Source organism: Nerophis ophidion, linkage group LG05, assembly GCF_033978795.1.
Source record: "Nerophis ophidion isolate RoL-2023_Sa linkage group LG05, RoL_Noph_v1.0, whole genome shotgun sequence".
NCBI lineage: Eukaryota > Metazoa > Chordata > Actinopteri > Syngnathiformes > Syngnathidae > Nerophis > Nerophis ophidion.
Genome location: NC_084615.1, coordinates 77,158,884 through 77,185,870, shown reverse-complemented (window position 1 = coordinate 77,185,870; position 26,987 = coordinate 77,158,884). Strand labels below are relative to the sequence as shown.

Below are 26,987 nucleotides of genomic sequence, written 5' to 3'. Positions count from 1 at the left end.
GCTGTTTTTCTGCTAAGGGGCCATGTATCGTGAGATTTTGAGCCAAAACCTCCTTCCATCAGTGAGAGCTTTGAATGGTTGACCAAATACTTATTTTCCAATATAATTTACAAATAAATTCTTTAAAATTCCTACAATGTGAATTCCTGGATTTTTTTTCCACATTCTGTCTCTCACAGTTGAAGTGTACCTATGATGAAAATTACAGACCTCTGTCATTATTTTAAATTGGAGAACTTGCCCAATCAGTGGCTGACTAAATACTTTTTTCCCCACTGTTTATATATATATATATGTATGTATGTTAAAAAAAAAAAAAGTAAACCAACAATAAATTTTCCAACAAAAGAAAAAAGGAAGAGGAGAGTCCGTGTCAGGCACCAGTGATGAAAAGGAAGAAAAAAACGTCTGCCGTCCCTTTAAATCTCAGGAAGCAGGCCAGCCTAACACCGTGCACCTATGCCCTTCCTCCCCAGATTGCGCAGGACGGCAAAGTTATAGGTGGTCGACGCGGTATAGGTCAGCTGGAAGAAGAGAACAGCAGACACAGGAGTCATTAGACGGCAAAACAAAAAGACACGATGATTAACTGCCGGGGACGTTAATTGGATCCCGCCCGTGTAATAGCCTATGTAATGGGGCATGGGAGGATAATGGCCGCGCCATCTGCCTGGCCGGGGGACGGCGGCGGCAGACATTACAGCGACTGCCATGATGTTTGTGTCAGCTGAGAATAAGGAACAGAGAGTGACAGTCTAAAAAGTCATCAGTCATGCGGGCCTGAGATGCCTCGGCCGCCTCCGCTCGGAGCGTCACATGAGCCATAAATGCTTTCAAAATGACCCCGATGGAGGGTGTAATCACTCACCAGAGCCATGAGGGTGATGCCCGCGCCGACGAAGGCAGCGATGTAGAGGTTGTAGGTCATTCGGTACTGATAGGAGAGGATTTGAATGAGTGGCTGTAAACCATGTCCCTTTATGCCAGGGGTGTCCAAAGTGCAGCCCGGGGGCCATTTGAGTCATGTAGCCCTTTGAGACACTCGTGATTTGGGGCTATATAAATAAACTTTGATTGTTTTGGGGCCAGCAGCTAATTGTTTACCGACCCGGAAGTTCTATTGCAAAAATAAAAAAATAAAAAAAACATTAAAAAAAAGTGGAATGAGGTGAAATCTAACTCGAAATAGTTGCAATGTTGACACAAAGCTGTCATGCAGGCTGGTTTTTTTTTTCTCTCTCTTTTGTCTATCTTTATTTTTCTTTTTTTGCCATTGCTCAAAAAAAATAAAATAAAAAGAATTCCATGTTAGAATGAATTATTGACCTATGAAAGGCTACAATTATTTAAAAAATTTCACTTTAAAATGTTTTATGTGGAACATACCGTATTTCCTTGAATTGCCGCCGGGGCGCTAATTATTTTAAAACCTCTTTTCACTCCGGCGCTTACCAAAAGGCATGCGGTAAATTTAGGCCTGCGCTTATAAATTTGAGTGTGATGTAAGGATACCATCCTGAAAAGCACATTTAATAAAAAAAAAAACATTATTATAGTCTTACCTTTACTTATAAATGAAGTCCATGCCAGCTCCTTCTGATCAAAAGCATCGATAACTTGTTTATATAAGTCTTCCTTATCTTTCTTCAGTTTTAAAAGTCTCTGTTGTCTTGATGGAGATCTTCCTATATTACCTCCTGCTTCGATTGAAAGTCCAGTTTCGAAAACTGTTTTAATTTAGATATGTAATCCTCCATGTTAAAAGTGCAAGCGAGAGGAAAAAACAAACGATCGTGCTTGTTGTCACTTCTTTTGAAGCCGAGTAGTCGCAAGAAGGATCACTAGCGCCCTCTACCACCAGGAGGCGGGAGTCATTTAATGACTCATATTTGACACACGCAGCTACGGTATATTAATAAAACATAGCTGCTTACTGTTCTTTTTAGCATATTCAATGGCTTGGCCCTTAAATCCTACTGAATAGCTCTTCATCTTCTTCCCTTAATGCGATTTATCCTCCTTTATTTTAAAAATTATGACAGATGAAGTGTCACTCGTGACGTGACGAGTTTGACCCGGCGGAAATTTTAGGCATATGCTAATTATTTTGCGAAACGAGTTTGACCCGGCGGAAATTCTAGACATGCGCTAATATAAAAAATATTTTGCGAATGAGTTTGACCCGGCGTTACTCCTGAGCCAGCGGTAATACTAAGCATGCGCTAATTATTTTGCAAAACGAGATTGACCCTGCAGTAATTCTAGGCAGGCGCATACTATATACCCGCCGGCAATTCAAGGAAATACAGTATTCAAGGCCGCCTTAACAACAGAGCCACCGCCTAAACTACAGTCTTTTAAAAAAAAATATATATATATATATACATATATATATATATATATATATATATGAAAATATATATATATGTATATATATATATTTTTCCGTCCTGTCTGGCTTCTCAGCAGTAAAAAAAGGACATCATGTTAAATGAATTTTTTCAGCTACAGTTACATTAATCTTTAGTAATGTAGCAGCCTAGTTTTGAATGGCAGGGTCCCTGCTATCACTTGTTGATAAAAATATAAATTTTACATAATAAAATTAACTACAGGTTTCTAAAATGCTGTTTTAAATAAAGCATTATAAGTTGAGCATAATTCAGCATGTGGACCCACTTTCAACAATTTTTTTGAAACGCTTATTTACAGTAAGTCATTCATTTGACTTAGTCATAACTTTGTCTTAGTAAATCAATATTTACTAAGTCAAAACAATGACATACTTAGTATATCAGGTAGCTAGGACTGTTTTGTGTTTTGTTTTAACTTTACAGAAAAAATATCGAGATATATATATTTTATATTGCCATTCAGCATACTGAGCGGAAAACACAACCAAAAATTGAAAAATTGTAGGCTACTTCACGCAACAAAGCCGTCCTATTTCACCACGATCTGTAGTCTATTGCCCCCCCGGCAGCGATGAGATGGAGACCTGAGGGTGGTGACAGGCCAAATTACACTAATCCTGAGTGGCACCATTTTAACTAATAAATATTCTGGGGGAAACACTGATATTTCATATATTGTATGGTTGCCATACAAAAACAGTTTTCTTTGACCAAAGAGCATAAAACACACCAAATAATAGTTCAAAAAGTACAATCGACGGACATATTTGAAGTTGATCTCATAACTTAAGTGTTGAAAGTAAAGAAAAACTAATACAATTTTATCACTTTATGAGTGGGGCTCCTTTTGGATCGCAAATACACTGCAAAACTGAAATCTAAGTAAGATGAAATATCTCAAATAAGGGTGATATTTGCTTATTTTCTGTCTGATAAGATAATTCTTCTCACTAAGCAGATTTATGTTAGAGTTGTACTTGTTTTAAGTGTTTTCGTCCTAAAATATCTTAGTAAGATATTACAGCTTGTTGCTGAGATTTGATGACCTATATTGAGTAAAACATGCTTGAAACTAGAATATCAAGTGTTGCAAAGCTGTGTCATCAACAGTCAAGTATAAAACTACTTTTTTTTTCTCAAAGTAATCATTTCTTACTTCAAGCTTGTGAAAAAAAATCATGATTGAATTGATGACATGAATTGATTAACATGGACCCCGACTTAAACAAGTTGAAAAACTTATTGGGGTGTTACCATTTAGTGGTCAATTGTACGGAATATGTACTGTACTGTGCAATCTACTAATAAAAGTATCTATCAATCAATCAATCAATCAATGCCGAGCGCATATCATTATGTCGAGATAATAGCACTAGCATTTACTTAAATTAAGAATATTTTTCAACAATTTGAGCAAAAATGTCAATTTTTTTTTCTACACGTTATTAGCGAGAATATACTTATTTTAAGATATTTTTGGGTTCATTGAGGTTAGCTAATTTTACTTGTTTTGGAAAGTCTTGACTAGCCAAATTTTCTTGTTCTATTGGCAGATAATTTTGCTTAGTTCAAATAAAATACCCCTCATTTTTGTCTTTTTTTTCCGTTCTTGTTTTTGAACATTGACTTTTTGCAGTGTATATTTAGCGGGATTGTATTGATCTTTTTTCCCTGTGATTACTCAAAAATAATAATTAATTAAAATCAATGGTGTCCTAGATTATTGATCTTTTTAAGGCTCTAATTACTTCACTTTCTGAATGTTTTGAGCAGTTGGGGAAAATACTGCATTTTTCAGTTTTATTATAAAAAACAAAGTTGTCTTTGACAGAAAAGGCAGAAAACCTTTTTTTTTTTTTTTTTAACTTTATATCAACTAAAAGTTGATATATTGTAGAGATTTACTGTAAGCGTTAAATAATAAAAAACTATAATAATTGGACATGTTTTTATGGTCCCTGGGAGCCCTAAAGGTAAAAAAACCCCAAATTCATATACCGTATTTCCTTGAATTGCTGCCGGGGCGCTAATTAATTTAAAACCTGTTCTCACTCCTGCGCTTACCAAAGACATGCGGTAAAAGTAAGCATGGGCTAAATATTTTAAAACCTCTTCTCACTCCTGCGCTTACCAAAGACATGCGGTAAAAGTAAACGTGCGCTAATTATTTTAAAACCTCTTCTCACTCCGGCACTTACCAAAGGCATGCAGTAAAAATTTGAGTGTGATGTAAGCTTGGACCTTAAATCCTACTGATTAGCTCTTAATCTTCTTCCCTTTATGCGATTTCAAATTACCGGTATTGAAATCAGTCTCCTCCATTTTGAAAATGATGACAGGGGAAGTGTCACTCGTGACTTCACTAGTTTGACCAAGCGGTAATACTAAGCATGCGCTAATTATTTTGCGAAGAGAGTTTGACCCGGCAGTAATTCAAGGCAGGCGCATACTATTTCCCCTGCGGCAATTCAAAGAAATATGGTATGTTATGGTTTGAAAATGAAAAATATCAAATGGGCCCCCGCATGCTTTAATTTTTCCGTGTGCGGCCCTCGGTGGAGAAAGTTTGGACACCCCTGCTTTATGCGGACGCTTCTTCTCACCTCTGGAGTCTTGCAGATGGAGGACAAAGTTATCCCGCAAGCTTTTCCTGGCACCGCGTTCCACGGCAGCAGCCCTGTTGACGTCAAGTCGGATCTAATCAATCGGATGCATTCATCACAGATCAAATTGAAGAGTCCCAATCCTGTTATCACACCGCAGACTCCATAAATTACCCGCCCGGAACAGCACCCTGGCCTCGGACCAAAGTCTAATGATGTGTGTGTGTGTGTGTGTGTGGAAGAAAACAACACCAGGATTGGGATTTTTACATTTTTTTTGCTTCCTGTTCATTAGATAGCAAAGGTAGGCTGGGAAAAGTCACCAGAGCAGGGCTCACCAACCTTTTTGAAACCAAGAGCTACTTCTTGGGTACTGATTAATGCGAAGGGCTACCAGTTGGATACACACTTAAATAAATTGCCAGAAATAACCAATTTGCTCAATTTACCTTTAATAAGTAAATCTATATATATATAAAAAATGGGCATTTCTGTCTTTCATTCCGTCGTACATTTTTTTTCCTTTTACGGTTTTTTGTAGCGAATAAATGATGAAAAAACACTTAATTGAACGGTTTAAAAGAGGAGAAAACATGAAAAAAATTAAAATTTTATTTTGAAACATAGTTTATCTTCAATTTCGACTCTTTAAAATTCCAAATTCAACGGAAAAAAAAATAAAGAGAAAAACTAGCTAATTCGAATCTTTTTGAAAAAAATAAAACAATTATTTATGGAACATCATTAGTCATTTGTCCTGATTAAGACTAATTTTAGAATTTTGATGACATGTTTTAAATAGGTTAAAATACAATCTGCACTTTGTTAGAATATATAACAAATTGGACCAAGCTATATTTGTAACAAAAACAAATCATTTTTTCTTCTAGATTTTCAAGAACAAAAATTTTAAAAGAAATTCAAAAGACTTTGAAATAAGATTTACATTTGATTCTACAGATTTTCTAGATTTTCCAGAATAATTTTTGGGAATTTTAATCATAATAAGTTTGAATAAATATTTCACAAATATTCTTCGTCGAAAAAACAGAAGCTAAAATGAAGAATTAAATTAATGTATTTATTATTCTTTACAATAAAAAAAAAAAAACAATTACTTGAACATTGATTTAAATTGTCAGGAAAGAAGAGTAAGGAATTTAAAAGGTAAAAAGGTATATGTGTTTAAAAATCCTAAAATCATTTTTAAGGTTGTATTTTTTTCTCTAGAATCGTCTTTCTAAAAGTTATAAGAAGCAAAGTAAAAAAATAAATGAATTTATTTAAACAAGTGAAGACCAAGTCTTTAAAATATTTTCTTGGATTATCAAATTCTATTTGAGTTTTGTCTCTCTTAGAATTAAAAATGTCGAGCAAAGCGAGACCAGCTTGCTAGTAAATAAATAAATCTGGAGAAATAGAGGCAGCTCACTGGTAAGTGCTGCTATATGAGCTATTTTTAGAACAGGCCAGCGGGCGACTCATCTGGTCCTCACGGGCTACCTGGTGCCCGCGGGCACCGCGTTGGTGACCCCTGCACTAGAGTGAAAAGGTAGAATTCAATGTAGTGTTTTTTCCAACTTTTCTCCTCCAAAATAAACGAGTGAAAAACAAAGTTAGATCGTAATATCATGCATATCCACAATTTCGTCTGGAACCGAGAGAAAAAAGTTTATTGAAACACTAATTTCAATCAAATCTAATGAGATTTTTTTTAAGAGCAAACTTTGTTATTGTTTGCAAATATTAGCTAATTTTTCGCCTGCAGCATGTTCCAAAAAAGCTGGCACAGGTGTCAAAAAAGACTGAGAAAGTTGAGGGATGCTCATCAAACACTTATTTGGAACATCCCTCAGGTGAACAGGCTCATTGGCAACAAGTGGGTGTCGTGATTGGGTATAAAAGCAGCTTCCATGAAATGCTGAGTCATTTACAAACAAGGATAGGGCGAGGGTCACCATTTTGCGTGACCAAATTTTCCCAAATTTTAAGTACAACAATCCTCAACAAGCTTTTACAAGGCATTTAGGGATTTTCCCATCAAAAGGTCCGTAATATCATCAAAAGGTTCACAGAGTCTGGAGAAATCACTGCATGTAAGCGATGATATTACGGACCTTCGATTCCTTTAGGCGGTACTGCATCAAAAAGTGACTTCTGTATGTGAAGGATATCACCATATGGGCTCAGGAACACTTTGGAAAACCACCGTCAGTAACTACAGTTGGTCGCTACATCTGTAAGTGCAAGTTAAAACTCTGCTATGCAAAGTGAAAGCCATTTATCAACAACACCCAGAAACGCCGCCGGCTTTGCTGGGCCCGAGCTTATCTAAAATAGACCGATGCAAAGTGGAAAAGTGTTCTGTGGTCTCACGAGTCCACACTACTTCCATGTTGTGGTTTTTGAAGCTTTTCTCCTCCAAAATCAATGAGTGAAAAACAAAGTTAGGTCATAATTTCACGGAAATCCACAATTTTGTCTGGATCCGAGAGAATAAAGAACACTAATTTCTGATGAGATTTGACAGAGTTACAGGTGACTAAAAATGTTAAAGGGGAAATGCATTTTTTTTTAATTATTGACAATAATTCACAAGCCTTATGCGAGATAAGAAAATATTTTTTCTTATATTAATGCATTCTAAATAATAAATAAATGCAATCAAAAATTCGCTTTCAATGGAGCTACTCTATTCTGTCAAACACCTCCATTAAGGTTTTATATACATGCTGTAAGTATAAGTGTGTAAATATGTGTTTAGTTGCTAAAGTTCAATTGTCTAATGATCAAAAATGTACATCAATGAAGGAGATAAATAAAAATAAATAAAATGTAATATTTACGTATTTTTCTCATTTCAAGCAAATTATTTTCAAAATTGCACCACGATGTTTGCTTTATTTTTGCATCCACATCACTGATTTCTACTCACTGCAGACTTCATGAGAGCCAACAAACATAATAAAACATCACTTACTGTACAATGTCTGTTGTCATTAGGACGACGACTGATAGGATTTTTTTATATTCCCGTTTAGACGAAAAATGACTCATAGTACTAGCAAAGAAAAGGGAGGTGGAGCAAAGTGTTACTGTGTCGTTCTCGCCATTTCCGGGTTTGAATTGGCTGTCAAAGTGTACCAACTTGTCAGAATACATCCTCATCCTTCTACTATCCAGGTGAGAGGCATTTTTTATGATCTACAATAAACTTCCATGGGTAGGGAAGCAAGGAAATAGCTGACTAGTTGATACAGACAACATTGGCGCACACAGTACTGATCACGATGCCGTCATAAATAGTTTGTCTGCGTTAGCGCTTATAATAACAATATCACTAATACTTGGTTAATACTTAAGTCACAAAATGTAAATGGAGTATTGTTGGCGTTTTTTTATTTAGTTTTATGGGCGGAATAGAGGACCTCCTACTGACTTTGTTGTAAGCAGACTTTTATTTACGTTAATTTTACGAGTTTAAAAAAACTCACCTGTCGCCATGTCTTTCATAATGATTGTGAATGATGGACAAAATGTATTAAAAAAAGTGCAGTTACCCTTTAAACTAATAAATTGAAACAAACACACTCCAGCATATAAAATGTTTCTTTTAACTTAATTTCTCTTAAATTTTTCGGATGGAAAAAATATACAAAAACTTAAAAACTATAATATAAAAGATATCTTAGTTGAAATAGTCGTTCCTTGCCACGTCACGGTTCAAATATTGCGCCTTCACCACATCGTATATTTTTTTTCCAGATATAATCACATTTAAATATATATATTTTTTTTGTTACAATTTTTTGGTCTTAAATTAAGCATTTTTAAGCATATATATGGCTAAATCAATTTAAAATAACAATACTACAATATTTATCGGCCATTAGAGGAGACTACACCAATCAAAACATGCTGTTCAGTATCGTGGCCACTGATTGGCTCAGCCTCAGAAAGCATTATTATATTGGATTAAAAGTGTGTAAAAGTGAGTAAAGTGTTTTATTTCTTGTCTAGAGGACTCTCATAAGGCTAGACATTTTTTTTTATTGTCTAGGTATGAAAATATTTCCTAATGTAAAGTGTGAGAAAGCATTATTCAAGGTATAATTATTTCATTCATAATTAATATCAGAGAAAGAAAGAAATGTAATTGCTTTTTGTAATTCCTTCTAGTAGGTTCCTTATCATCAAAAGGGTGCTTCTCTACCAAATATTTAGGTATCATTCTTTTTCCGGAATAAATTGTCAACTCAACCAATCCTTTCCATGCTGGTTTTCCTTCAAATAAAATAGGAGTTATTTTCTCCACTGTCAACATAAACAATTTTTCTAAATAAACAAATATTCATTAGTTTTTCCAATTGTACCAATCTTAAAGACTTGAACAGGTGAATTACGGAATTAAAGGTGTTTACATATGCATATTGGGGAAATAAGGGCGTGTTTATATGCAAATTATGATACGCGCTAACCATTTGGCATTCAGCAACTTAAAGGCCTACTGAAATGAGATGTTCTTATTTAAACGGGGATAGCAGGTCCATTCTATGTGTCATACTTGATCATTTCGCGATATTGCCATATTTTTGCTGAAAGGATTTAGTAGAGAACATCCACGATAAAATTAGCAAAATTTGGTCGCTAATAAAAAAGCCTTGCCTGTACCGGAAGTAGCAGACGCTGTGTGCGTGACGTCACGGGTTGTAGGGCTCCTCCCATCTGAACATTGTTTACAATCATGGCCACCAGCAGCGAGAGCGATTCGGACCGAGAAAGCAACAATTTCCCCATTAATTTGAGCGAGGATGCAAGGATGAGGAAAGTGAGAGTGAAAGACTAGGAAAAAAAAACTAGACGGCAGAGCGATTCAGATGTTATTATAAATGATAAATTGGTTGTACTTGTAAATGATAAATTGGTTGTACTTGTGGGCTTCACGGTGGCAGAGGGGTTAGTGCGTCTGCCTCACAATACGAAGTTCCTGCAGTCCTGGGTTCAAATCCAGGCTCGGGATCTTTCTGTGTGGAGTTTGCATGTTCTCCCCGTGAATGCGTGGGTTCCCTCCGGGTACTCCGGCTTCCTCCCACTTCCAAAGACATGCACCTGGGGATAGGTTGATTGGCAACACTAAATTGGCCCTAGTGTGTGAATGTGAGTGTGAATGTTGTCTGTCTATCTGTGTTGGCCCTGCGATGAGGTGGCGAATTGTCCAGGGTGTACCCTGCCTTCCGCCCGATTGTAGCTGAGATAGGCGCCAGCGCCCCCCGCGACCCCGAAAGGGAATAAGCGGTAGAAAATGGATGGATGGGATGGTTGTACTTGTATAGCGCTTTTCTACCTTCAAGGTACTCAAAGCGCTTTGACACTACTTCCACATTCACACACACATTCACACACTGATGGAGGGAGCTGCCATGCAAGGCGCTAACCAGCACCCATCAGGAGCAAGGGTGAAGTGTCTTGCTCAGGACACAAGGGACGTGACGGGGTTGGTACTAGGTGGGAATTGAACCAGGGACGCTCGGGTTGCGCACGGCCACTCTCCCCACTGCGCCACACCGTCCCAAGACAATTTTACTAGGATTATTCTGGAAAATCCCTTATCTGCTTATTGTGTTACTAGTGTTTTAGTGAGATTATATGGTCGTACCTGTACAGCCTGAAAGTCGGAGGGGTGTGGCCACGGGTGTATTGACCGCCAGTGTCTCCGAGGGAAGCCACTTTTCTCGACTAGGCGAAAGCAGCCGTTGGGGCCGGGCTGAGATTATTTTTTTTTTTCCCTCCTCCACGGTGGAAGCATCCGACAGTCGAGGGTGGCCAGTGGAAGGAGGCAAGAGATTCCACAGCTGCAGGAGGAAAGACGCAAGCTCTTCGCTCAGGTCTACCGTAAGAGCCGACGTATTACCAGGATTTTCTCACCGAAACCTGCCGGCTGACGTAATAGGGAACCATGTTCGCTTGACCGCTCTGTTCCATAGTAAAGCTTCATTGTCATCTTTCGGGAATGTAAACAAAGAAACACCGGCTGTGTTTGTGTTGCTAAAGGCGGCCGCAATACACCGCGTCCCACCTACATCTTTCTTCTTTGACGTCTCCATTATTAATTGAACAAATTGCAAAAGATTCAGCAACACAGATGTCCTTAATACTGTGGGATTATGCGATGAAAAGAGACAACTTATAGCTGTGAACGGTGCTGGACCAACATGTCCTCTACAATGCGTGACGTCACGCGCACGCGTCATCATACCACGACGTTTTAGCAGGATACTTCTGCGCAAAATTTTAAATTGCGATTTGATAAAATAAACCGGCCGTATTGGCATGTGTTGCAATGTTAAGATTTCATCATTGATATATAAACTATCAGACTGCGTGGTCGGTAGTAGTGGGTTTCAGTAGGCCTTTAAGAACAGCAGGTGGGAACAATTTGCCGGTTTAAGAACACGTCATGAATTTGAATGGACTCCACTTAGGAAGAAAGATAAAAGGAAAAATGAGGAACTTATTGCTGAATGGCGCCCAGTTAGCGGAACGAGATACAGCAGCGGCTACAAACTGACTCGTTTCGTACCGTATTGCCGTGCGTCGACACACAGCTGGTTGATGCTCGCCGGCGTCTCAGTCAGAACGTCGATGGTGTGGCAGGTGGCGGCCATGTTGTAGAAGAAGTAGACCGGCAGCGCCGACAGAGCCAACACCAACAGCCACAGCAGAGCCAGCACGTACGTCAGCACAATAAACTAGACGAGAAAGCAGGCTGTGTCATATTAATCGTTCTTAGTGTTTTTATGTGCATCATTTGGTGACCACTATTACCTCTCCCCTGATTAATTTCCTTTAATATGCCTTTGTGTCGTCTCCTCCCTCGACACCATCACACACCCACACACTTTGTACGCTCATCATCCCCAAAAGGGTTTTTAGAGGCTTGCGGATTTTCCACCCAGGCACCCACCGGGACCGATGTGTATTAATCCACATCCAATCCCCCATTACCCGTCCCCACCGTGGGGGCCCCGCGCTCACCGTGGAGCTGAGGCAGCGGCCACACATGGTGCTCCGGAACTCTCCAAAGGTTTGCTTGGCAGCGCTGGTGGTGTAGAAGCCCTCTGCCAACAGCATGATGCAGTAGAGGAAGAAAAAGGAGGCCAAACCGTAGATGAAATACTGGAAATACTGAATGCTAAAAAGGAAGAAGAGAGACACTTGTAAAATGCAGGCTTTAGAAAAAAAAAATACATGTAATCAGGGAGGGGAAAGTGTGTGAAATTGATTGCGCATTAAAGGCCTACTGAAATGAGATTTTCTTATTCAAACGGGGATAGCAGGTCCATTCTATGTGTCATACTTGATCATTTTGCGATATTGCCATATTTTTGCTGAAAGGATTTAGTAGAGAACATCAACGATAAAGTTTGCAACTTTTGGTGCTGATAAAAAAGCCTTGCCTGTACCGGAAGTCACAGATGATGACATCACAAGTGTGAGGGCTCCTCACGTCCTCACATTGTTTATAAAGGGAGCCTCCAGCAGCAAGACCGAAAAAAACGAAAATTTCCCCATCAATTTGAGCGAGGTTGAAAGATTCGTGGATGATGATATTCACTGCAAAAAGTCAGTGTTCAAAAACAAGAAAAAAAAATTGAATAATGAGGGGTATTTTACTTGAACTAAGCAAAATTATCTGCCAATAGAACAAGAAAATTCGGCTTGTCAAGACTTTCCAAAACAAGTAAAATTAGCTAACCTCAATGAACCCAAAAATACCTTAAAATAATATATTCTCATTAATAACAAGTGCACTTTTCTTGGTAGAAAAAAAAGAAACCTTTTTGCTCAATATGTTGAAAAATATTTTTTTTAATTAATTAAATGCTAGTGCCATTATCTTGACGTAATATGTGCTCAGCGTCATGATTTTTTTTTCAGGCTTGAAATAAGAAATGATTACTTTAAAAAAGTAGTTTTATACGTGTGAGTGTTGATGACACAGCTTTGCAACAGTTGATATTCTAGTTTCAAGCATGTTTCACTTAATATAGGTCAAAAAATTTTAGCAACAAGCTGTAATATCTTACTGATATCATTTTGGACCAAAACCCTAGAAACAAGTAAAAGACTAACATAAAATCTGCTTAGTGAGAAGAATTATCTTATCAGACAGAAAATAGGCAAATATCACCCTTATTTGAGATATTTAATCTTACTTAGATTTCAGTTTTTGCAGTGTTAATAGGGAAGGACTAGAAAAAAATAAAGTTAAAAAAAATAAAAGGCGATTGCATTGGGACGGATTCAGATGTATTTAGACACATTTACTAGGATAATTCTGGGAAATCCCTTATCATTCTATTGTGTTGCTTGTGTTTTAGTGAGATTAAATAGTACCCGATAGTCGGAGGGGTGTGTCCACTGGTGTCTTGAGGCCAGTGTCTGAGGGAAGTCGACGGCAGATACAAGGACGGCGCAAACTCCACAGATCTCCGGTAAGAGGCGACTTTTTAACACAATTTTCTCACCGAAACCTGCCTGTTGAAAAGTGGTCGGGATCCATGTTCGCTTGACCGCTCTGATCCATAGTGAAGCTTCACCTCCGGGAATTTTAAACAAGGAATCACCGTGTGTTAGTGTGGCTAAAGGCTAAAGCTTCCCACCTCCATCTTTCTACTTTAACTTCTCCATTAAAACACAGAAAAAACTGCTCCTAGGAAGAAAACAGAGAAATCTGCTTGTAACTTCCGGTAGGAATGTCGGAGGTACATGAAACCTCTATGTAGGTCTCACTTAGACCTAAATTTTAATAATTGACATTCTTCAGCAAAAATCAACAGGAAGTTGGCAATTACCCCTTTAAAACAAAAGATTTGTAAAAACCCGTCACCTTTTTTCAAACATTATCTCCTCTGAGCGCGTTTGTAATGTCGGCTTCCAACTTGCACAGGAGAGAGATTGAACCCTTTTGATTAAAAGTTATTCACAGAATTGTAATAACTGCTCCGGTTTTGATTTTACGCGCCTTCAAAGAACCCTTGCGCAAAGTTTCCTACAAAATGTAATTTTTGCCTCTTTGAGCTGTAATTTAACCCCCTTAAAATGCTTCAAAGTGCAAGTTAAAGCTCTACTGTGCAAAGCGAAAGCCATTTATCAACAACATCCAGAAACGCCGAGCCGTAATTTGACCCCCTTAACATGCTCCGAAACTCACCAAATTTTACACACACATCAGATAAATAAAAAAAAAAACTCGGAAATCAAAATTGCGCTCTAGCGCCCTCTAGGAAAAAACACAGACAAAACTGCTTGTAACTTCTGTTAGGAATGTCGTAGAGACATGAAAAAAAAAAAACTCTATGTAGGTCTGACTAAAACCAGGGCTTGGGTCGCAGGGGCAGCAGCCAAAGCGGGCCCGACCAACGCTGCTTGCAGCTTTAATTAGGGTCCGCCTGTGGAGTCCTTTGCCATGGGCCAAGGACCCTATTGAAACTGCTGTGTTTTATTATTATTCCGCACCTACGCGCTGTAATTTGACCCCCTTAACATGCTTCAAAACTCACCAAATTTGACACAAACGTCGGTATAGCAAACCTTCCCAACATATTAAGCAACCAATCCCCCAAAATGAAAATTGCGCTCTAGCGCCCCCTAGGAAAAAATTACAGACAAAACTGCATGTAACTTCTGTTAGGAATGTCATAGCGACATGAAACAAAAACTCCTATGTAGGTCTGACTTAGACCCAATTTTCATACACTCACTTCTTTCAGCAGAAATCTACAGGAAGTTGGCAAAAACCCCTTCAAAATAAAATGTTTGCAAAAAAATGCAATTTTTGCCTCTTTGCGCTGTAATTTGACCCCTTTAAAATGCTTCAAAAGTCACCAAACTTGGCGCACACATAAGGACTGGCGAATATTGTGATCTAATGAAAAAACCAAACCCCAAAACTCAAAATTGCGCTGTAGCGCTATTTTTGAATAAAACACTGAAAAAACTGTTCCTAGGAAGAAAACTCAGACAAAACTGCTTGTAACTTCCGGTAAGAATGTCGGAGAGACATGAAACAAAAACCTCTATGTAGGTCACGCTTAGACCTACATTTCATAGATTGACAACCCCCAAGAAAAATCAACAGGAAGTTTGCAATCCCCCCTTGCAAACAAAAGTTTTGTAAAAACCGGTCACCTTTCTTCAAACATTATCTCCTCTTAGTGCGTTTGTTGTTTTGGCTTCAAACTCGCATAGGAGAGAGATTGAACCATTCTGATTAAAAGTATAAAACAGAGTTTTGATAAGTTCTCAGGTTTTGATTTTACGCGCCTTCAAAGAACTCCTGTGCCACGTCTCATAAAAATGTCATTTTTGCCTCTTTGAGCTGTTATTTGACCCCCTTAAAATGCTTCTAAACTCACCAAACTTGACACACACGTCAGGTCTGGCAAAAATTGCGATCTGATTAAAAAACCTAACCTCAAAACTCAAAATTGCGCTCTACCGCCCCTCCTAGGAATACAACACGGACAAACTGCTCCTAGGAAGAAAACACAGACAAAACTGCCTGTAACTTCCGGTAGGAATGTCAGAGAGACATGAAATAAAAAAACACTATGTAGGTCTCACTTAGACCTACATTTTAATAATTAACATACTTTAGCAAAAATCAACAGGATGTTTGATATTTTCACTTCAATACAACAACTGCATTACTTTCACAATGCATTAGATTCTCAAAATATTGGCTTCAAGGCGTCTTCTAACGCTTATCCGGCCGTGGGTCTCGGGGGCAGCAGCCAAAGGCGGACCCGACCAACGTTGCTTGCAGCTTTAATTTGTTCTTGTTTTTGAACACTTGACTTTTTGCAGTGTACTGGAAACTCCTGCTGGCAATACTTGCACTGGCATTGAAACAGGAGTAAAGAACTTTCATAGAAGGTCACACATTCTTTTAAAACTTATATTTAAAAAGGAAAGGGTGATGATTAATTTTACCTAGCTGTTACATTTAACAGTCGACATGACCACCTACACGTAAGCGAGGGTGATGTAATCCTGCAGGTTACGGGCGAAGTAAATCTCGATGAGTCTTTCGCTCTCTGTGAGCGCCTGGTGTCCGCATCCGCAGAAGAGGGCGATGCCGGAGAAGCACAGCAGCGTGGCGAGCAGTGAGCAGTAGGGGATCCCGCCCAGGCAACGCATACAGCACTCATAGCAACCTGCAAGCACCGACGCAGAACACATTATTGACGGACACAATCGGCGTGGAACAAAAGGCATGCACCCACTTCCCTACCTGGACCGCCAAATAAACGCCAAACGGCAAGGTAAGCTCTTACAGCTTTTCTTGAATAGATAAATACTTTCAATTTTTCCTTTTTCAAGTATACAGTAGAGTTGTCCAATGCTATTTTGCACTTTACATATCATGGCTTCACTACAAAACAAACAAAAAATGGTAACACTTTAGTATGGGGCACATATTCACTAGGGCTGCAAATCTTTGGGTGTCCCACGATTCGATTCAATATCGATTCTTGGGGTCACGATTCGATTCAAAAACCATTTTTTCCCCGATTTAAAATTATTCTCTAGTGGTTCAATACATAGATTTCAGCAGGATCAACCCCAGTCTGCTGACATGCAAGCTGAGTAGTAGATTTTTGTAAAAAGCTTTTATAATTGCAAAGGACAATGTTCTATCAACTGATTGCAATAATGTAAATTTGTTTTAACAAGTGGAGGAGTTCAAGTACCTAGGAGTCTTGTTCACGAGTGGGGGAAGAGTGGATCGTGAGATCGACAGGCGGATCGGTGCGGCGTCTTCAATAATGCGGACGTTGTACCGATCCGTTGTGGTGAAGAAGGAGCTGAGCCGGAAGGCAAAGCTCTCAATTTACCGGTCGATCTACGTTCCCATCCTCACCTATGGTCATGAGCTTTGGGTCATGACCGAAAGGATAAGATCACGGGTACAAGCGGCCCAAATGAGTTTGGGTCTCTCCCTTAGAGATAGGGTGAGAAGCTCTGCCATCCGGGAGGAACTCAAAGTAAAGCCGCTGCTCCTTCACATTGAGAGGAGCCAGATGAGGTGGTTCGGGCATCTGGTCAGGATGCCACCCGAACGCCTCCCGAGGGAGGTGTTTAGGGCACGTCCAACCGGTAGGAGGCCACGGGGAAGACCCAGGACACGTTGGGAAGACTATGTCTCCCGGCTGGCCTGGGAACGCCTCTGGAAGAGCTAGACGAAGTGGCTGGGGAGAGGGAAGTCTGGGTTTCCCTGCTTAGGCTGTTGCCCCCGCGACCCGACCTCGGATAAGCGGAAGATGATGGATGGATGGATGGATGGATGTTTTAACTATTAAACAAACCAAAAATAGGACATTTTATAATTGTGAAAACATTGGACACAGTGTGTTGTCAAGCTTATGAGATGCGATGCAAGTGTAAGCCACTGTGACACTATTGTTCTTTTTTATTTTTATTTTTATTTTTTTTTAAATGTCTAATGATAATGTCAGTGAGAGATTTTTAATCACTGCTATGCTGAAATTATAACTAATATTGATACTGTTGTCGATAATTTTCATTTTTGTTTCACTACTTTTGGTTTGTTCTGTGTCGTGTTTGTGTCTCCTCGATTGCTCTGTTTATTGCAGTTCTGAGTGTTGCTGGGTCAGGTTTGGTTTTGGAATTGGATTGCATTGTTATGGTATTGCTGTGTATTGTTTTGTTGGATTGGTTAAAAAAATAAAATAAAATTCGAATACATTTTTTCCCCACACCCCTAATATTCACCATTAATTAGTTGCTTATTAACATGCAAATTAGTAACATATTGGCTCTTAATTAGTCATTGTTAAATACTTATTAATGCCTTATTCTGCAACCAGTAAGCCGTTAACTAAGAGTCTTCCCTCAATAACCTCAGAATTATTGCTCATTGGTAGAAATGTCCGATAATGGCAATTTTGCCGATATTGTCCAACTCTTAATTACCGACTCCGATATCAACCGATACCGATACATACAGTCGTGGAATTAACAGATTATTATCCCTAATTTTGTTGTGATGCCCCGCTGGATGCATTAAACAATGTAACAAGGTTTTCCAAAATAAATCAACTCAAGTTATGAAAAAAAAATGCCAACATGACACTGCCATATTTATTATTGAAGTCACAAAGTGCATTATTTTTTTAACACATGCCTCAAAACAGCAGCTTGGAATTTGGGACATGCTCTCTGGAGGTTGAGGTGGGCAGGGTACGGGGTGGCGGGCTGACTTGTCCTGGGTGTATACTGCCTTCCGCCCGAATTCAGCTGAGATAGGCTCCAGCAGCCCCCGCCACCCCAAAAAGGGGCAAGCGGTAGAAAATGGATGGATGGATAGTTACATTTTTTATATTACTGACTCTTTGAGTATGTATGTCTTAACTTTGCGCTTTGAGTACCTTGAAGGTAGAAAAGCGCTATACAAGTACAACCCATTTATCATTTATTTATTTAACTTCTGTGCAGCACTTGGTGAAACTTCTAATGTTGAAATTGTCAAAGTGGATTGGATTGGAAGTATTTCAACGTTGTGGCCATGTTGTAGTGGCCGGATGACTGCCATGGTAATGACGCTTGGAGCATCATCCGGGCTACAGGTGAGTAATGTAATCCACAGTACAACACACTCTAGACTACTATCGTATTTTTCTGACCTTAGGGGACATGGGATTATAAAACGCTCTGCCAATGAGCAGGTCCATTCAGGTCTACAGTAATACACAAGGGATCATATTATGATTTATTCTTCAAACATCTAAAACCCTTGCTTGTGGTCCACATAACATGTAATGGTGGCTTTTTGGTCAAAATGTTGAATGGATTACGTTTTACAGATCATCTTCAAGCCGCTTTCTAGATAAGCTGTTTTTTTGGGCGATCTTATTGACGTGCCTCCACTTCGAGAATGTCTTCTCCACGTCATCTTTGTTGTACCTTGAGTTTTTAGCGCTTCCAGAGCGAGTCTACTGACGGATATGAGTTAGAACTGCATGCTATTTTATATTAGAAATGGCAACAGCGTAGGATAAATTATTAAAAGAAGGATATTATTGACAACGACACAGACTACAATGGCGGACGTGCACAAATTTGCTGGTTTATGCAGATTCTAAATACACATTCAGCAGGTACAAACAGGTAAGATAAGTTGGTTTTGCATAATATTGCAAAACAAAACGGCAGATACTATGTCTCTTAATAGGTGCTATTTTGGGTCTTTATACACACACCATAATAATACCCGTATGTTGAAGCACAGTACATCTGACTTAGGTAGCAGTAATGATCCAACAATCCAAACGGTGCGGCTTTGTAGCTTACCAAAGTCGTTTTGAGCGCTGGGTGTAACGTTCTATATTCTCAATGAAACCAACGTTATGGTGTTGCTTGCAAAAATTATTGAACAGGCATCAACTTGCAGTCCACAAGTATCTCTCAGAGTTGTGTATAAAGAGAGTACGGCCAACTAAAAAACTAACAAAACAAAACAAAATAATACATCTATAAATAGTTCTAAACATACTCCAGCTCATAAACTTAGAATGCTTTTATTTTGTGAAAATATAATTTGGAGGCCGTATTCGACACATTCTGCTGCTACATTCCTGCAATATTTTGTGACCAATGGGCACCTTACCACGCATCCGTAAAAAATACACAGAAAAGACCAAAAAATGACTTATAGACCTCATTTTGCCAATACCTTCATTAACTTTGGACCAACAATTACAGAGAAATTGTGACTTGTGAGTTAAGTACGTCAAGTTTATACTTCTTACCATTACCCTTTTGAGATAGGTTGAATTAAATGTTCTTACCTTGATTCAAATGTATTTTCTTTTTGTGAAATAATATTGCCATTGAGCACAAGACTGTTCTTTGGAGATATGTACAGTATGTGTATTACGTACTTACATGTATGATATGGAACTGACTATGATATACAAACCCCGTTTCCATATGAGCTGGGAAATTGTGTTAGATGTAAATATAAACAGAATACAATGATTTGCAAATCATTTTCAAGCCATATTCAGTTGAATATGCTACAAAGACAACATATTTGATGTTCAAACTGATAAAATAATCATTAACTTTAGAATTTGATGCCAGCAACACGTGACAAAGAAGTTGGGAAAGGTGCCAATAAATACTGATAAAGTTGAGGAATGCTCATCAAACACTTATTTGGAACATCCCACAGGTGAACAGGCTAATTGTGCACAGGTGGGTGCCATGATTGGGTATAAAAACAGCTTCCCAAAATATGCTCAGTCTTTCACAAGAAAGGATGGGGCGAGGTACACCCCTTTGTCCACAACTGTGTGAGCAAATAGTCAAACAGTTTAAGAACAACGTTTCTCAAAGTGCAATTTTAAGAAATTTAGGGATTTCAACATCTACAGTCCAAAATATCATCAAAAGGTTCAGAGAATCTGGAGAAATCACTCGCGTAAGCGGCATGGCCGGAAACCAACATTGAATGACCGTGACCTTCGATCCCTCAGACGGCACTGTATCAAAAACCGACATCAATCTCTAAAGGATATCACCACACGGGCTCAGGAACACTTCAGAAATCCACTGTCACTAAATACAGTTTGTCGCTACATCTGTAAGTGCAAGTTAAAGCTTTACTATGCAAAGCGAAAGCCATTTATCAACAACATCCAGAAACACCGCCGGCTTCTCTGGGCCCGAGATCATCTAAGATGGACTGATGCAAAGTGGAAAAGTGTTCTGTGGTCTGACGAATTCACATTTCAAATTGTTTTTGGAAATATTCGACATTGTGTCATCTGGACCAAAGGGGAAGCGAACCATCCAGACTGTTATTGACGCAAAGTTTAAAAGCCAGCATCTGTGATGGTATGGGCGTGCATTAGTGCCCAAGGCATGGGTAGCTTACACATTTGTGAAGGCACCATTAATGCTGAAAAGTACATACCGGTTTCGGAACAACATATGCTGCCTCTTAAGCGCCGTCTTTTCCATGGACGCCCCTGCTTATTTCAGCAAGACAATGCCAAGCCACATTCAGCACGTGTTACAACAGCGTGGCTTCGTAAAAAAAGAGTGCGGGTACTTTCCTGGCCTGCCTGCAGTCCAGACCTGTCTCCCATCGAAAATGTGTGGCGCATTATGAAGCGTAAAATACGACAGCGGAGACCCCGGACTGTTGAACGACTGAAGCTCTACATAAAACAAGAATGGGAAAGAATTACACTTTCAAAGCTTCAACAATTAGTTTCCTCAGTTCCCAAACGTTTATTGAGTGTTGTTAAAAGAAAAGGTGATGTAACACAGTGGTGAACATGCCCTTTCCCAACTACTTTGGCACGTGTTGCAACCATGAAATTCTAAGTTAATTATTATTTGCAAAAAAAAAAAAAAAAAAGTTCATGAGTTTGAACATCAAATATCTTGTCCTTGTAGTGCATTCAACTGAATATGGGTTGAAAATGATTTGCAAATAATTGTGTTCCATTCATATTTACATCTAACACAATTTACTCTAGCCTTTAAATGGACTCCCTTTTTAGACCAGTTGATCTGCCGTTTCTTTTCTTTTTCTTCTATGTCCCACTCTCCTTTGTGGAGGGAGTCCGGTCCGATCCGGTGGCCATGTACTGCTCGCCTGTGTATCGGCTGGGGACATCTCTGCGCTGCTGATCAGCCTCCGCTTGGGATGGTTTCCTGCTGGCTCCGCTGTGAACGGGACTCTCGCTGCTGTGTTGGATCCATTATGGATTGATCTTTCACAGTATCATGTTCTCATATGTTCTCATAGTCATCAGTATCATCAGTATCACAGTATCATGTTCTCATAGTCATCATTGTCACCGGTGTCCCACTGGGTGTGAGTTTTCCTTGCCCTTATGTGGGCCTACCGAGGATGTCGTAGTGGTTTGTGCAGCCCTTTGAGACACTAGTGATTTAGGGCTATATAAGTAAACATTGATTGATTGATTGAATTTCCCAACTCATATGGAAAGGGGGTTTGTACATACTCAAATAACTACAACTAATGTGCCTGCCTCCAATGTATTTTGTTTTTTGCAACATACTAAGTCAATAAGTGCACTTCAGTAATTATTTCCTCATATTTCTGCACAATACCCCAGAAATTGTAACACTTGCGAGCAGTAGAGAATATGAAGGGATTTTTGGTCCAGAACATTCTTTGCTTTATTCATTATTGACATATTTCTTGCCACTTTATGTTGTATATATTTTTTTTTATTACATGTCCGATTTCATTTTTCAACTTTTACACCCAAAACTTATTTTTCTTGTCTTCTTTCTGGGTTGTGGGGAAAGCGATGTAACAACTTCCCACAATTTCCGCACTGCACAACGAAAAACTAACCAGGAAACCCTGCAAACACATAGCATCAGCTCAAAGTTAGTAGCAGTCATGGCGCCCTGTGGTCACGTGACTGCCTATTGACCAATCATTGAGGAGATCGCCGAGAAACGAAGTTGGCCATACTCTCTTTATACACGACTCTGGCATATCTTATGTGTTACTGCCATCTACTAGTCACACTCATCATTACACCTTGTTCCGAATAAAATTGCTTCGAGGTCGGCAAGCACGACCAGAACTAGACACACCGAGCTTTAAGGCGCACCTTTGACTTTTGAGAAAATGAAAGGACTTTATGTATATTGGTGGAGACTTGTCCAGGGTGTACGCTGCCTTCTGCCCGAATGGAACTGAGATAGGCTCCAGCACCCCCTGTGACCCCAAAAGGGACAAGCGGTAGAAAATGGATGGATGGATGGATGGGTGAGAGAAGTGTAAATGTGACTAAATGGCTATTAATGTTTAGAGCAGTGGTTCTCAAATGGGGGTACGCGTACCCCTGGGGGTACTTGAAGGTATGCCAAGGGGTACGTGAGATTTTTCAAAAATATTCTAAAAATAGCCACAATTCCAAAATCATTTATAAATATATTTATTTAAAAATACTTAAAATATGAATGTAAGTTCATAAAGTGTGAAAAGAAATGCAACAATGCAATATTCAGTGTTGACAGCTAGATTTTTTTGTGGACATGTTCCATAAATATTGATGTTTTTGTGCAAAAATGTTTAGAATTAATTTGATGAATCCAGATGGATCTCTATTACAATCCCCAAAGAGTTGATAATTACTTCTATGTGGAAAACTCTTTATTTATAATTGAATCACTTGTTTATTATTCAACAAGTTTTTAGTTATTTGTATATCTTTTTTTTCCAAATAGCTCAAGAAAGACCACTACAAATTAGCAATATTTTGTTATACAATTTAATAAATCAGAAAATTATGACATAGTGCTGTATTCTACTTCTTTATCTCTTTTTCCATCCATCCATCCATTTCCTACCGCTTGTACCCTTTTTTTTCAACCAAAAATGCTTTGCCCTGATTAGGGGGTACTTGAATTAAAATAATGTTCACAGGGGGTACATCACTTAAAAAAGGTTGAGAACCACTGGTTTAGAGTGCTCTGATCATGAATAAAAAACATATTTAAAAGTTGCTAAAAATAATGCTTCGTGGTTATGTCCTTTACCGATTAAGAATTAACCGCCAGTTTATTGTTTTTTGAGGATCCCCATTTGCCAACGCACAAATGCCAGGCTAGTCTTCTTGGGGTCCCTTTCGAAAGGTCAAAGTAAAATAACACAGAAATCCAGTTATAAAAAAAGAAATGAAAAAGGAAAATAAAAATATAATCATCTATATAATAATATAAAATAAAAGTACACAGATACAGTTACAGAACATCCACAAATCCAGTTACAATAAAAGAAAGGAACACATCCGTGCCTACTCGAGTAAAACTTACCAGGCATTTTTTTTTCTAGACACGATACTAATGGCCTAGTGTGAGCACCACAAAGCAAAGCCTTTTGGGATTGCATGAACACAACATTTACTTCGTGGACTTTCTTGATGCCTTTCATATAAAACCTTATGACTATGGAACCATCTGCTGCCAACGATCCTGCACTTTCTAAAGCTGCATACGTGCTGTCTGAATGGAGGCCGTGGTCAAGGCCGTGCGTCTCCATTCATGCAGGCAGACTGTGAGAAAAGGGGCGAGGTTGCGGAGGAGAGACGTTGCTTTTGTGACTGCAAAGACAACAGCCTTTGTCCCCCCCGCTGCCTTGTGGACTGGGGTCACACAGGCCACCAATGTCCCACAAACAAAAGCCAGTGGCACCTCGATGCTTGGAACTTAGATGCACACATTCATTGACTTCCTTCAGAGGAGAAAGTGCGATGGTGGTGAGGATAGAGAAGCAGTGTGAATGTATTCCAGTGCAAGATAACTGTATGTACACACACATGACAGACTGTGATTGGTACCGTTACCATGCGGCCAAGTCTATACAATAAGGCTCTTAGAGGCCTACTGAAATTAGATTTTTTTATGCAAACGGGGCTAGCAGGTTCATTCTATGTGTCATACTTGATCATTTCGCCATATTTTGCTGAAAGGATTTAGTAGAGAACATCGACGGTAAAGTTTGCAACTTTTGGTGCTGATAAAAAAGCCTTGCCTGTACCAGAAGTAGCAGACGATAAGCGCGTGACATCACGGGTTGTGGAGCTCCTCACATCTGAACATTGTTTACAATCATGGCCACCAGCAGCGAGAGCGATTCGGACCAAGAAAGCGACGATTTCCCCATTAATTTGAGCGAGAATGAAAGATTTGTGGATGAGGAAAGTGAGAGTGAAGGACTAGAAAAAAAAAAGACTTAACAGTGGGAGCGATTCAGATGTTATTAGACAAATTTACTAGGATAATTCTGGAAAATCCCTTATCTGCTTATTGTGTTACTAGTTTTCTTATTTAAACAGGGATAGCATGTCCATTCTATGTGTCATACTTGATCATTTCGCCATATTTTGCTGAAAGGATTTAGAAGAGAACATCGACGGTAAAGTTTGCAACTTTTGGTACTGATAAAAAAGCCTTACCTGTACCAGAAGTAGCAGACGATAAGCGCGTGACATCACGGGTTGTGGAGCTTCTCACATCTTGAACATTGTTTACAATCATGGCCACCAGCAGCGAGAGCGATACGGACCGAGAAATCGACGATTTCCCCATTAATTTGAGCGAGAATGAAAGATTTGTGGATGAGGAAAGTGAGAGTGAAGGACTACAAAAAAAAAAGACTTAACAGTGGGAGCGATTCAGATGTTATTAGACAAATTTACTAGGATAATTCTGGAAAATCCCTTATCTGCTTATTGTGTTACTAGTTTTCTTATTCAAACAGGGATAGCAGGTCCATTCTATGTGTCATACTTGATCATTTCGCCATATTTTGCTGAAAGGATTTAGTAGAGAACATCGACGGTAAAGTTTGCAACTTTTGGTGCTGATAAAAAAGCCTTGCCTGTACCAGAAGTAGCAGACGATAAGCGCGTGACATCACGGGTTGTGGAGCTCCTCACATCTGAACATTGTTTACAATCATGGCCACCAGCAGCGAGAGTGATTCGGACCGAGAAAGCGACGATTTCCCCATTAATTTGAGAGAGGATGAAAGATTTGTGGATGAGGAAAGTGAGAGTGAAGGACTTGAAAAAAAAAAAAGACTATACAGTGGGAGCGATTCGGATGTTATTAGACAAATTTACTAGGATAATTCTGGAAAATCCCTTATCTGCTTATTGTGTTACTAGTTTTCTTATTTAAACGGGGATAGCAGGTCCATTCTATGTGTCATACTTGATCATTTCGCCAAATTTTGATGAAAGGATTTAGTAGAGAACATCGACGGTAAAGTTCGCAACTTGTGCTGATAAAAAAGCCTTGCCTGTACCGGAAGTAGCAGACGATAAGCGCGTGACATCACGGGTTGTGGAGCTTCTCACATCTGAACATTGTTTACAATCATGGCCACCAGCAGCGAGAGTGATTCGGACCGAGAAAGCGACGATTTCCCCAATTAATTTGAGCGAGGATGAAAGATTTGTGGATGAGGAAAGTGAGAGTGAAGGACTAGAAAAAAAAACAGACTATATAGTGGGAGCGATTCAGATGTTATTAGACAAATTTACTCGGATAATTCTGGAAAATCCCTTATCTGCTTATTGTGTTACTAGTTTTCTTATTTAAACGTGGATAGCAGGTCCATTCTATGTGTCATACTTGATCATTTCGGCATATTGCCATATTTTTGCTGAAAGGATTTAATAAACAACATCGACGATAAAGTTCGCAACATTTGGTGCTAAAAAAAAAGCCCTGCCTGTACCGGAAGTGGAAGACGATATGCGCGTGACGTCACTGGTTGTGGAGCTCCTCACATCTGAACATTGTTTACAATCATGGCCACCAGCAGCGAGAGCGATTCGGACCGAGAAAGCGACGATTTCCCCATTAATTTGAGCGAGGATGAAAGATTTGTGGATGAGGAAAGTGAGAGTGAAGGACTAGAAAAAAAGTGTGAGCGATTCAGATGTTATTAGACAAATTTACTAGGATAATTCTGGAAAATCCCTTATCTGTTTATTGTCAGGGTCAAATACCATGAGACATTATAAAGACACAAAAACAGAGAATAGAACACAAACCAGTGATTACCTTTCACGTACGAGGAGAGAAACTGGAGCGAGTTGTCAGTTACAGGCTCCCAATTTACTCAGAAACTTTCTCCAGCCTCCTCGCCTTTTTAATTCATTTGGGGAAACCCTTTCAGTACAAACACGCACACACAGCTGCACTCAGGGAGGGGGATTTACAGCTGTGTGGGATACCTAACCCCTGTGCTGATAAGTAAACACAGGCAAATACATAGCAATAAAAGGATTAGCAACTTCCTGCATTGCTCTGGCCCATCTGCAAATTCCTCCTTTAAGTGGGTAGCTCAACCTAAGTTCAATCTAACACCAAGTTT

General features: G+C 39.2%; 1 protein-coding gene and 1 long non-coding RNA gene across 3 annotated transcripts in view; one reads left to right on the top strand and one right to left on the bottom strand.

The window, feature by feature from the left end:
* Positions 1 to 26,987, top strand: part of LOC133553612 (uncharacterized) — a 58,701-nt gene that overhangs the window by 12,799 nt on the left and 18,915 nt on the right. Inside the window, exons 3-4 of one of the 2 annotated variants that reach the window (XR_009806960.1) lie at positions 16,079 to 16,344; positions 18,539 to 18,669. This is a non-coding gene — a long non-coding RNA (uncharacterized LOC133553612). The remainder of the gene's footprint in view (positions 1 to 16,078; positions 16,345 to 18,538; positions 18,670 to 26,987) is intronic. The other variant, XR_009806961.1, reaches the window with a different exon arrangement.
* The window catches only part of LOC133553610 (proteolipid protein DM alpha-like), a 42,574-nt gene that overhangs the window by 5,789 nt on the left and 9,798 nt on the right, over positions 1 to 26,987 (bottom strand). The window contains exons 2-6 of the mRNA XM_061901996.1: positions 16,050 to 16,236; positions 12,053 to 12,209; positions 11,598 to 11,766; positions 5,018 to 5,091; positions 869 to 934 (exon numbers count right to left, since the gene is read on the bottom strand). Of these exons, the coding sequence (XP_061757980.1) occupies positions 869 to 934; positions 5,018 to 5,091; positions 11,598 to 11,766; positions 12,053 to 12,209; positions 16,050 to 16,236 (653 nt within the window). The remainder of the gene's footprint in view (positions 1 to 868; positions 935 to 5,017; positions 5,092 to 11,597; positions 11,767 to 12,052; positions 12,210 to 16,049; positions 16,237 to 26,987) is intronic.